The sequence below is a fragment of the Mya arenaria genome, chromosome 9 (assembly GCF_026914265.1).
Source record: "Mya arenaria isolate MELC-2E11 chromosome 9, ASM2691426v1".
NCBI lineage: Eukaryota > Metazoa > Mollusca > Bivalvia > Myida > Myidae > Mya > Mya arenaria.
This window is the reverse complement of record NC_069130.1, coordinates 61,901,265-61,914,896: the sequence shown is the minus strand read 5'-3', so window position 1 is coordinate 61,914,896 and position 13,632 is coordinate 61,901,265. Positions and strand designations below refer to the sequence as shown.

General features: G+C 32.0%; 1 protein-coding gene across 1 annotated transcript in view; it reads left to right on the top strand.

The window, feature by feature from the left end:
* Positions 1-982: 982 nt before the first annotated feature.
* LOC128246247 (globin-2 A chain-like) overlaps positions 983-13,632 on the top strand; it is a 31,024-nt gene continuing 18,374 nt past the window's right edge. Inside the window, exons 1-4 of the mRNA XM_052964439.1 lie at positions 983-1,308; positions 4,133-4,238; positions 4,766-4,885; positions 6,071-6,211. Of these exons, the coding sequence (XP_052820399.1) occupies positions 1,139-1,308; positions 4,133-4,238; positions 4,766-4,885; positions 6,071-6,211 (537 nt within the window). The 5' untranslated portion in view covers positions 983-1,138. The remainder of the gene's footprint in view (positions 1,309-4,132; positions 4,239-4,765; positions 4,886-6,070; positions 6,212-13,632) is intronic.

Genomic DNA, 13,632 nt, shown 5'->3' with positions numbered 1-13,632 from the left:
AAAAAATGTCAATCTTAACATAACATTCTAAACTTTCTATCCACATAGATGCATAAATGAATATGTAATTGTTTATCATCGTTGAATATTTCTTTTTTTGTGATTGTAACATTTTCTCAAACAATATTATATGAAGAGTAAGTTGATAAAATGTCAGATGATTGTCTTGCAGACAAAATAAAAACGTTGTTTCAGAAAGACAGCGTGTAACTTTTTAGCATGGCGCCAAAAGCCACATTTTGCTTTTAGGGGAAAACTAATGTTGTTTCGTAAATCAAATGTTGACATCAAAACAAAGACAAATTTATTTCTAGTTTCAAGAAAATGATCACAAAGGGGTTACACAATTCTTTAAGAACAATTTTCAGATATAGTTTGTGTGGCACAAGTGTAGATATCTAAAATAGGGTACCCTTTTTGAAAACAAACGCTTGTATACTTGATTTTGTTCAGATACATTCGCAACTTAAACATAATTGACTCTGAAAAATACTTTCGTACAAAGGTACATTTGAATGTTGCTTTTAGAATAACGCATTTTGGATCTTCGCTAACGGCTTAGACTACTGAGCTTGTCCCTGTAAAGTCCATTGATCATAAGTATAATAAATCATCGCAAGAAATAAAACTGTTTTATAATGACTGATTCCACATGAACAATTAATAGTATAATGCTTAAAAATAACTGCACTCCTTATGAATCAACATTATAACATTCACAAGCATAGAATGCTTTTTTCTCTGTGTTAAGCCCAATTGACTTCAAAAAAAGTGCTGCTTTGATTGAATCCGATAATGCCTTCGCTATACAGTTGCCTAGAGATCACTCTCCCTTGCTTGTGTATATATACTGCTGCTGCCGAATAACATATCATTCACGAAACAAACTTCTGCTGGGAACACTTATTGAACGAGAAAATTGAACTATTGGAATACTTAAAATTACATTTTGATTAAGTGTTCAAATATGTACATATGACTATTGAAATGTAATATTTATTTAAACTGTTCAGGCGAACAAAACTAAAAAGGAACGGTTAAGTGCTTTGTTCAACCTTCTTGAAGATAATCTATGGCAGCCTAAAATGGGAAGTTCTCTGTGAAACGTTTTCTTCTGGATTATCTACAATAGCACAGCATGGGATGTACATGTGAAAAATTAAAACTCAAGACGAATTATAAAGTAGGAAATCAGAGAAATAAAACGAGTCCTCCGCCACCTAGAGACGACCAGGTTGCTGAAATCAAACACACATGGCAAATATTAAAAGTACACATAGCCAATGTGGGAGTTATAACATATGTTAGGTAGGTATAACATTGCGTTAGGAATACAATATTATTTAATAAGCTTTATACAAAAAGTTATTTTTACAATGAATGTATAAAAGCCAAGTTTGGATGATGAAGTAAATGGGATATTTTGACATATTTATGAATATGTGCTTGGTCTGTGGTGTTAGTTTGGTGTATGTCACTAGTTCCGTGTCTGTTATGCTTTAGCCATGTGTCTTTAAGCAGGACCTTTGCTATGTTTCTTATTTCTTATTGGTCTTGTCTCTGTTCTTTATTAATAAACGGGACCCCTTTACAATGTACTTAAGGGTCAATGATATGTATTTTTAAAATTCTATATTAATTTTAACAAATAAGAAAACATGTCATTTTGCATAAAAGCTACTTGATTGTACGAGAATTACCTAATTCTTTACAAAATCATGTTTTACAAGCCTTTTTATCCCACCGCAAAAGTGATTTCGAGACTAGGAAACTGGCAGACGACACATTGCTCGAAATTACCTTCGAATTATTCGCGCGATGATTTTTTTTTAAAACTATAATTCCATGTTTGTTTTTAGGAAGTATATATTTGAGAACATCATTAACAATATTATATTTGTGAAAGATTAAACTTCAATGCTTGATGAAAAATGACATCTTAAAACATTTTAATTTTTAGCGTTTCATGTGCACATTTGTATTTATAAAGGCCGTGAAAAGATATGTAAATGGTAATTTCAGTGTGTGCCAATTAAAGTAACAATGGTTCAGATCCATATTCACTATATCTTGATACACAGGCTCAGAATTGTTTTAGATTGTGTTATTTTAACACAATCGTAGTCAATGGATTAATTTCGAAAGTTTCGAAATTTGTTTTAACTGTAAAAAGTAAATACCATATTGCAATGTTATTGTTAATACTGTTACAATTAATGTTAAATGTTATTCCAAACCATTGGTGCGAAGTCCGAAACTGTTGTTTGTTAACTTTCCCCGTAATAAATGGTAGCTGCATTATCCTATTGCGAGTGATTTCAGTTGTTTATATAGCAAATTAAATAATCATTCTTTCCAATTATTTATTTTAATAGGTTTTAAACTCAGTATTATTTTCAATCGAAATCTGTTGTTTTTATTTCTCTGATTATGTTATTCACATTGTCTAGAAAAGCCAGAATAAGGTTAGTGAGACTGCAGCGTGTACATTCATTTTCAATTGGGACTGTTTCTTAAACTTCAGCAAGGTGTTAGAATTAAAATTTAATTTATTGCCTTAGAAATGAATTTATTTATGATACTTTCAGGGGAAATAACGCATTACGTAGTAAATTATTAGTACCGAGTTTACAATTTTGATAGTATTATTTAACCATCTCATCTTGCGGATAACACAACGCAATAATTTCACAGATAACTTATGCCAACCTGAATTACGCAGTATTTTCATAAGCTTTTTTACCCCACCCTACCTCACTCAATCTATAGGCCAGTGCGTTTTACTTAATATACCTAATAAGGTCCTTTCCATTTTCGCTTAAACGCCATGCCTGTTTGTGTTGATATTCTTTTTCTATTATCTTTTTACTCTTTGTTATAATGTTATCATACATTTGCTATACTGTTATCTAACCATTTGTCTTACATAATGCATTCTGTATTATTTGATATGTTTTATTGGAGGGCGTTTTATTTACATCCAACTTTGTTTCGGCCATGTATATTGTTCCTTTGTAACGATATACGTCATTTAATGTGAATAAATGACATTTTTCAATTTCCTCAACTCATACTTTTAAGAGAGTACTCATAAATGTAGTTTTCATCCACTATCAGAATTGTATTAGACAGATCGTCCAAAATGCCCGCCTAGGTATGCATGACCGTAGCATATCCTATTGTTGGTTATATTTCGATATTTATTTCAAAGCCCTCTTCTGTTTCTACTTTTAGTGGCTCCATGTGTGATGGCGTTTATCAAATAACATATTTTGAAATGACACACCATGGTGATATGAAACATCATTTAAAGAGTTGTATCGGTATCAATGCGCATTTACGTATCTTTAACGATGCGCAATTAAATATTAAAAATCCAGATATTCATTACGACCAGATAATTCTAAAAACACTCTAACGCTGTCGAATTGTTTTTGTTGAAGAATATGTTGTACTTTGTTATATGTTTTGAATGTCCGTTGACGTCCTTGGTCTTCTTATCTTATTTTAAAGAACGATTGCAACATGGTTGGGTCCTTGGCTCGTAGTTATCGCCGACAATCGTTTACACACGATCAAATGTAGTTTCTTTGGTAGGAATCAAGACAGATAAACAACATAGATGCTACCATCAAGCTGTTGTAGCCGCTTAGCCTATAAACTGCGTAAACGGTTAAAACCTTTGGGAAACCAAGCTTGAGGCCAACGGTCTAGCACGTGACATCACTATAGTAGTGCATAGCATACACTTAACATAGTGTTTTGCGTTTTGATGTTTATTATGTATATCTGGCTCAGCTTAGTCGATATAATTTTAGCTGCAAAGAGAGCCGAAAAATAGAAACACTATCAGCTACACATCGCGTATAACACCAAAGTATTCATTTTCTTTATATAGATTCGTTTACAACGTAATTCAGTTCAATTGTATATAAAATTCAATATTATGTTTTCCCATTATATCAGATTTCACTTTTTATACGTAACGAGCGGCAGCTCGTAGACTTGAACTTTGGTGTCGAAAAATCAAATATGCTCTTTCTTTCAGCCAAACAATATAGGTTTACATGTGGTACCACTGGTTAGGGGCTCCCAATCGATTTTGCTTTTTATTCAAATATTTTATTTCCAGCATGTTTGAGAACCGCCCGGAGCTTATAGAGATATTTGCAAACTTCCGGGGCAGAGATGTTGGGGATCTACAAAGAAGCGGCCTTATCCGCCAACACGCCCTTAAGGTATTATACTTATCAATTTTCATTTTTCGGAATTTTATAAAGCATACACTAGAACAAAAATATACATATTTAAGGACTAACAAATGCTGCCTTAAAATTTGGATTACGGTCAAGTCAAATTTACTGTTGTTAATATCAGAACACTTTTAGCACACTGTTGATTTGGTGCATCATAGGTCAGACGCTGTTATGTAATGGCCGATTTTGAGTTGTTTATGCAGTAAAGTATTGTTTAATATCTTACCGATTAAACAAGTGAATTTCTATGATTGATCCACCAGAACCCGGTTGCTCGTGTAAGTGCAATATATTCAAAAACATGGAACACATATCTGAATTTCTATTTCTTAACTCTAAAGACAAGACTGTGAAATACACGGTTGAAGAAGAAAATGTTAAAGCAAAAACCATTTTGCTGTCCTTTGCATAATTTCACAATACCAAAAAAGCTCTTTTCAAACCCTCTCAAGGATTGTTTTTTTAAAGGTCATGTTAACTGATACACATTCATTTCCGTTTCTGTTTAGGTGATGGGAACTATCGACAAGTGTATTTCTAGAATTGATGAACCGGACAACCTAGCCAAACTTCTCATTGAAACTGGGGCCATGCATAGGAAATATAATGTTCCTCCAGATGTCATACAAGTAAGACAGATTACAGTAAAATTAACTTCAAGTAAACGTTTGTTGTTGTTACATTATAGAAAGCAATGATTTCAATTCATAGCCTGAATCGATAACCTAAAAAGCATATTTTCAAAAGAAGCGGGATAATAATTCACATCCAATTGGTTGTTACTGCCAATCGGCTTCGCTTACACCCGTCATTTTATCTCGAAAGATATGGTAGAGATCAGATGCATATTTCTCACAACCTTTTAAAGTATGTCATGTAAAACAGGTCAAATAAACGATATTGTTAAATTAGTATTAACTGTAGGAAAATGCAAAAGTATGCGTACTATTTGACGTTTCATCACAGTCGCTACAAAAATGAACATGATAAAAGTGGTCTAGTTGTATAGGTGTATTTTTTCCAGTGCATTACAAATATCGTTTGGCCAACGGATTTGTCCCTGTTGTTGCAATGTTAAAGATGCACTCTTACTCCTAAATAAGACTTACCACAATTAATACAAGTGTTCTTATATACTAAAGAGGAAGGAACAATCTAAAAAAACAATGGTTCTTATGAAGATACTAAGTTTAATTTGAAAGAAAATTTCAGAAAACAGGGTATTTCTACCAATGAGACAATATAAAATCACAGTAAATCTTTTAGAACTCACCTATTATTTAATATTTTTGCGTTTTCAGCTATTTAAAAGACGATTATAATCTTGTTTTCAGTAGATTTTTTTTTCCATAATTGCATTATTTAGTGAGTAGTTACACTCTTACTCCCAAATAAGATTTACCACGATCAATAATATTGTTTTAATATACCAAAAGAGATGAATAAATGTGTCGAAAACAATGGTTTTATTAAGGATACCGAGTTTAATTTAAAAGAAAGATACACAAAACACGGTATTGCTACCTTATGAGACGATAGTAGATCGCAGTAAAAAAAATAGCATTCACCAATCATTTAATATTTGTGCGATTTAAGCTATTAAATACACGGGTACAATTCTGTTATCACTAATGAATACTTACCATAAATGCATTATTTAGTAAGTATTTTAAGGTTCATCACTCAAAATTTATGTTTGTTATAAATGTGTATGTTTTGATTTTAAATAAGAGCGTCTCTTTACAGCATTTTGTTTGTTAATTTAACATTTAACTTTTTTGACATTTAACGATGCACGTTATTTCCATTTTCAGATAATATTTCCTCACTTCCTAAATGCTATAAAACCACATATAGAAGATTACTGGACAGAAGACATCGCTACTGCTTGGAAAACCCTCTTCCGTATTATGACGCATTACATGGAAATTGGGATGACCAGAGATTCCAATGACGTCAGTACTATAAATAGCCATTTCAGTGTTACTTGATGAAAATCGGACAATTATGCACAAGCGCAAATTGATGCAAAATAAGACGGCTGGGTATTTTGTCATTGTTATGAAAGTCCTGTGTAGAAGCAATTTGTATGAATATATTTTCCATAATGATACGAGAACGGCGTGAGTAAGTGTGTATTTATTAAAATGAAATTACATATAATCTGTGACGTACGAAATGGGTGAAGAATGTGATTAATGGATGCATCAAATTTAACCTTAAAAATAGTATTTAGTACAAAATAGCCGCTGGATATATGGTTCTATATAGAGATACTAAGTGTGAAAAAGTTTATTAAAACTGTACACGAAAAAGAAAATAACTATAATGATACATTTATGTTGGGACTGTAAGAGAAAAATGGATTTGTGATTTTCTGTCAACACAATTGATTTGCAGGTTTAAATATAAAACTATTTGACTTATATAACTTATCACTGTACAATAGTAGCAAGCAATCAGTTCGTTGTTTGAAGTAATTGTTATACGTTTTAAGCAATATACTGTGAGCTTTTCATTAAGATCTTAGTCGATTTTTGTTTTCTAAGTGTCATAGTTTCATTATTTTGCTTCATTTTTATGTGAATTAAAACCAGTTTAAAAAAATGAACATAAAGTTGACGAAATTGAAAAAAAAAATTAAATCCTAACGGAAACGGCCCCCAGGTTCAACACCTAAGTGCGTAGTCAGTGAACGACTGAATCGCATTGGAGTTTAGTTTCATAGTTACGGAAACTTATACGAGCAATAAATGAACGCAACACACTATATCATTGTGGTGGATCGGGACGACAACATGAATTCTAAGCAGGTAACATTCATTCTGACAAATGCCATTACGATATTGCGTGTTTTGCGCTGTTTGAGGAAGGAAACCGTACTTCTGGTATCACTTAGTCTCGTTCACTAAACCTATTTAGTGTCAAGCGAGCGGAGAACGACAACTGATTGGTCTCAAGTGAAACATACCTTACGTATTTATACAGCGGAAATATTACAAACTGTATGTTTAGTATACGAGAGTGTCAGAACTGCCCTCAAGCAACGACGTTACTTCGATAGTTATCTATACTTACCAGTGGATCAGGTTAAATACTTACAATTATTTATCTAGTATTTGAACACATTTCCCAGTTGAATCGGAAATAGCAGTAGTAAATAATTGTTACATGGATTGCTTTACTATATACATCTAAAGCAAACCATTCAATCTCAGACTGGAGCAGCTTTCCTTTCTTACAAACCAAAACGTCATATTACGGCATCCTAAATGACCAAAGACTAAACAAATAATATCCATTTCACAATAGATATACGCCCTGGCTCTTTATTCTTATATTTTCAATCATTTTATCTGAATCATATGTAGGTGTCATTTCTTAAAACATTATTTTCGTTTTGATTGGACCGGATTCCGCACTACAATTGAGTGAGAGAAATTGAACCAAGACCGCTTTATTTTATATATTTAAATGCATAGCATTAAACAGCTTTACTCTACAAAATGTAAATAAAAAGTTGTCTATGTATTAAAAAAGCTCTAGGTTGAAACTTACACTAAAATTATTTCAAGTTTGCTTCTTTGAAATTCAAATAGTTAAAATTGACACTGACTATTAATGATCTTTGTCTCGATTGTAACGAAACCGGATAGAGGCGGAAATCTTTATACCACTCTCCATGCCACAAATCAGTAAAATAAGCATCTGCGTAGTTGTATTGTTAAAACAAATGTTAATTATGTACTGTGGTTGTCAAAGTAAAAAGTACATCTGAAACTCCATGACAAAATATATGAAAGATGGGACCATTTATGTCCATGCAGGACAAAATGTGTGTCGAAGACCGTGCAATACCTCAGCCGATGAATAAATAATTATTAAATATTGCGGTCGACTTCGACTGTTAATTGTGGTCACACAGACACAACCTTCATTTAGTATCTACTCCGATATGGCATTTCCCAGATATTAGACAACTCAACAACATGAATATTTATACGTTATTAAACCGATGAAAAGGCTTTTGTTAGACATTGAATCACTTAGTTTGCAAATGTTGTAATTTTCTTGTAAAAATAATTCTGGATCTACAATGTCGACACAATCTCTTACATCGGATGTCTGCTTGTCACTCAGACATGTTTGAAAGTAAGTATAACTCCTGATAATCAATATTTACCGTTAACATCACCCAACAACATTTTATCACATTTCCGCAATAAAGGACATAATGTTGACCTTGTTTTTCTCATTTCTCTTACCCAAAAATTGAACACGTTTTGCTGTTGGTCGAGAGGAGTTTGTCACATCCAATTCACTTCCGAAGTATTTGCTTTCAATGACTAGAAATGTAAGTGTTTATATGTCGATAAAACAAACTTTGTAGGATATTCAATTCTTGAATAACAGACATGCGTTTCCGTATATTAACTATATCCTGAAATCTCTGTATAGGTAAGTCAACTCAAGACATATTTCATTCCAATCATGTTTCGACCTTAGGAGAGAAACTTTTAAGAGGAAATGAACATTACTCGTATACAGTGACGTTCATACTACGTCTACGTCGTTATTGCATCGCGGTTGACCGGTCGCCGAAATTTCCGAATTTGAGGGGAATGTGGGAAATACGCAATTATGATTAGTGTGTTATTATACATATTTCAAATACACAAACACAAATGGAAGATGTATGTTTCTGCTTCAATTGACATCAGGGAGTTTTGTCTATTGAATCGGAATGTTTCTATGTTTGTCTAGACTCATGTAGTTGAACCTTACTCTAACACTCACCCTAACCCTATTGACATGAAAAACAATAAAATACCCTAATTAGCACTTTGCCAAAGTTTGATTCAAACAGCTATATTGAAAAAAAGTAATTTCATTATTTAGAACACTGCCTTTACAAGATTAATGTCAATAAAGACTCAAAGTATCACAGGACATTGGATTCGTTGTACAAACTTTGATATAATATAAATTAAAATTGTGACCTTTCACCAACAATCATTTCACACGAAACTGCATACTTGTTAATGAAAGAACACAGACGTAATGCACTACATACAAACAATATACAATTTCTGTAACATTTGTTAATATAAATGTTATCGTTGATTTAGCATAGAAAAGCAACGTACAGACCAAAATCCACCAAAGCAAGCGTTTAAATACTTCTTTTTATTTTGCATCTAGTTATGTATAGAAATCTTCAGCATACGTTCATTAAGTATGATCTACATTAATTATCTACATATGCAGGTTTTACATAACAGTGTGGCACCATATAGTAATTAACGAATCGCGGAAGTAAATCTCTCAAACTAGTCAGTCTTTATCAGGGACTAAAATATGAAACAGAAACTTTATCTAGTGAGGTGACTTAGTTATAGTCTGCACTGAAATATTAAAGTGACACTCTTATAAAAAACAAAACAACAAACACATGCTTAACAAACATAAATATTGAGTGATAAAACTTGAAGTACTTACTAAATATTGCATTAATGGAAACTATTAATTACTGATAACAAGATTAAAACCGTGTTTTTAATAGCTGAATGTCTTAATATATTAAATGATTGGTGATTGCTAAAATATTTACTGTGATCGTCTCATTAAGTAGAAGTACGTTTATTTCAAATTAAACTCGGAATTCCTCATAAAAAACAATTGTTTTCGAAATTTATTCATCCTTTTTGGTGAATTTAAACATTAATATTTTCAGGTAAATCGTAGTTGAGAGTAAGAGTGCATCTTAAATGTCACTAGCGACAGCATAGTTGACATTATGTTTTGCCAAGGATAATGCGTAACTCTTAATTGAGAAATTCTCTTTTTTTAAATTAACGATCGTCGTTGACTGGGAAGCGAGCCTTTTTCGCACGGATATGGAAATATATCTTCAATAACTTGAGAAAAATTGAATGTTACTGAATGAAATTTTAAAGAAAATCTAAATATCAGTATGATAATATTAATGATATAGAATTATATAAAAGAATTGACTGACGTGTCAAACATGATCTGTCAGTGAACTCCACTGAAATGACTGTACAGTTACAATAATTCATCAAATTTAGAAAAAAAAATATATAAATAATCCGGACACACAACACAATATTTATTTCTACGTTCTATAAAATTTAACATGTAGCTCTTTTTCTACGAGCGTTTTGGAAGGAACAATCGACTTTTGTGCGGACTGGTAAATGTCGATAATCTTCTGCTGGAAGAAGTATGGCACAATCAATGGAATTACTATATTGCTGATAAATTGCTAATTTTTAGAGAAAATTATTCCTATTTTGAAACTTCATTTGAACACAATATATCATTTGAGTGAGCAACAACATACTGGAATTGCCTAATAATATTTACAAGATGTCGAATAACTAATAAAAAAGTGGTCCCTAACCAATAAATTCCATCCAAGCGAGATCTAATTACCTTTTAAGAAGCATCTGAGGAAAGAACATCTGTATCTGAATCATATTGTTCTTAATAGAAGTTTGTATTAAATTCAGATATATTCAAGTTCTACTCATTTTCATTTTCTTTTCTGCATATTCTTCATTTTCGGGTTATTTACTTACAATTAGCTTCCCTCTTTCTCTCCCGTTTTGTCTTCTCAGTTTATGTTAACATGATGCCGATTTTATGATCAAGACTTCTTGAGCAAAAGTAGATCAACACGTTTTAGTTTATTAAAATTAATTCGTATGAAATTATAGGACATATCTTCATTGGCTTCTTATTTACCAACCATCAGTTGTATTATTATCGTTGTATTATTTACTCTTCTCAATTTTTTACATGTTGCCGAATTTCCGTTACATGTTGCCGAATTTCCGTTACATGTTGCCGAATTTCCGTTAAAAGCTTTTTGAGCAAAGGTAGATAAGCATAGGAGAAATGTTTTTTGTGACATTTGTCTTGGACAACCATCTAACGTTGATGATTGTCTTACGTGTCTACACCTTCTCCGTCATGTGTTTTAAGTAAACAAATGTTTAAATAGTAAGTAAGTTAGTAAGGCCGTTTGAGGACTTGAGATTGGAGACTTTAAGTTCTATTTCAACACCTAACGGTCATTTTTCTTTTTTCTAAACTAGGAAATGCATCAACAGATAAAATCATGCGTGAATCGATATTTTCGTCGTAAAACAATGAGAACTATAGGCAAATAAACTTATAAATACTCTTTTTTAAGGCACCACACTTAGACCTTACACACATCAAATTGGTGACACACAATATTAAAACAATGCAGACAAAACACACATGCATCGAAATTTCTCTTTTAATAAATGTATATAATATAGGAAATGTTTATATGTATAAAATCATAATATTCAGACAACTTTGTGAGAAAACAAATCACTCAAGAACAACTCCAACACAATTTGATTACAATTTTTATATATCTTAGTAACAGCAATATAAAAAAAAGCTTTGCAATCACAGGCATGTTAAAACCTAAAACCATTTCAATCTTAGTTAGCTAACCTTGCCAAAGGCGATTACCCAAACATTTACCTGCGATCTTTTTTAATATTTGTATTTTTGTGTTTCATGTTGTCTCTTCTATGGTGTTTGTTAGCCCATGTTTATTCTGCTTTTAAACATCATCTTGGTAGAATTATGGCCTTATTGACATAATCATCAAACCAAATTGTGATGCGACTTTGTAAAAGCGTTTAGCTAACTTATTGATAACAATATACGTTCGTTACCCGACCGACTAGAAATCAACTATAATTGCGCTGGATGCCACACTGTCTACCGAATATATCGTTCAACTTGGATTAGAGACTAGGCAATCATTGAAAACTCTTTAATAACACTTAAACAACAATATTTTCCAAAGCCTTAGTAAATTGTGGTCTGTTTGGAATTTAGTTAATTCTTGAATACTGAAAAACAGGAAATAAATAACATTGTTTCTAGGTCAAATTAAAAGAAATAGGGTGTTGCGTTTTTCCAATTTCATAGGTCACGTGTCTGTCCTGGTAATACTTTGTCAATATAATATGATAATCTTCATAAGGTTCATAGATGATATCATAGAAAATCCTTGTTTATAACCTGGAGCCAAATCCAACTGCTAATTGTCCCATCAGCAGGTAAAACAAGTAAACAGAGATAAATGTAAACGAATATTCCAAAACTTCCCGTATACATGTCATTCTTTAATGTTAAAACGTACTACCTAATATAAGTAAGAAAAAGGTTCAAATAGGTTTGGAAAGTAAATGTAAATGCAGTTTCATGACACTGACAGGTACTCTTCTTTTTGCCATGATTTAGCAAAAACATATGCAGACCTTTAATGACACCTTTATACGTTTTCCCAGAACATAATAATTCTTTGTGAAAAATTGCGAGGAAAGAGCAAATTCTTGTCACATACAGATTTTACCAATCAGATTTTAATAAATGAGGTCTGAGGCAAGAATTACAAAAGGAAAATCAATACTCCCATTCACTAAGTACGCCCGCATACTGATTTTGTCAAAATAGATGAAAGAAACAAATCTCGAATCAAGATTTTAGATTTCCTCATAGAACTTTGTAAAAGTCTTAAATCATGAGCGCATCGGGCTATTGAAGCTAAATTAGGACGCATTAAATCAAAAGGAAGAAGTCAGCAATTCCTTATAAGAACGGAGTTATTACAATTTGTTTAATCTGTGTTGTTAAGACGACTGCCGTCGACGTCCTTGGGAAAAGGAATGGCTTATTTCCGCAGTTAATTGATTTGTTCTGAAAACGTCATTCCGAATTGTAAGAAGAAAGAATTATAAATTGAGACACATTATGATTTCCATGGAAAGTGCAAAATGATTTGCAAAGGGTAGTGAAAATCGGTTTATACAGGAATGCATTATTAAAGGTCATTGTTATTACTATATATGTATAACAAAGATAAGGTGACGGACACAAATATGACCGTCTATCAAATATGCGCATGGTGTTCATCGTGTGTTTGTATGTATTCAAGGTAACTATTGACAAAAATACACTGCCTTATCATTTCAGTACAGAAAATTCGAGTTGTTGTAGGACACATTTACGCAATTTCTATCAGTTAAAACATTCATTAATCCAGCAACTCCCACGTGTGTTTCTCGTTTTGTTTTACAATTAATATATTCGAATTAACTAGTTCAAAATTAGAATTATTTATTAATTGAAATCGATATTATCTAAAATAACGGTTTTCAGTTTTGTCTTACTTCTCTTTGTTGAATTGTATAGTAATATTTGGTGACGTAGATATCCTGTTTATTTCAATAAAAGGATATGAAATATGTGATATTTGGCTAAACAAATATCTATGTCAGGATAATAAAACAGAATTCAGCCA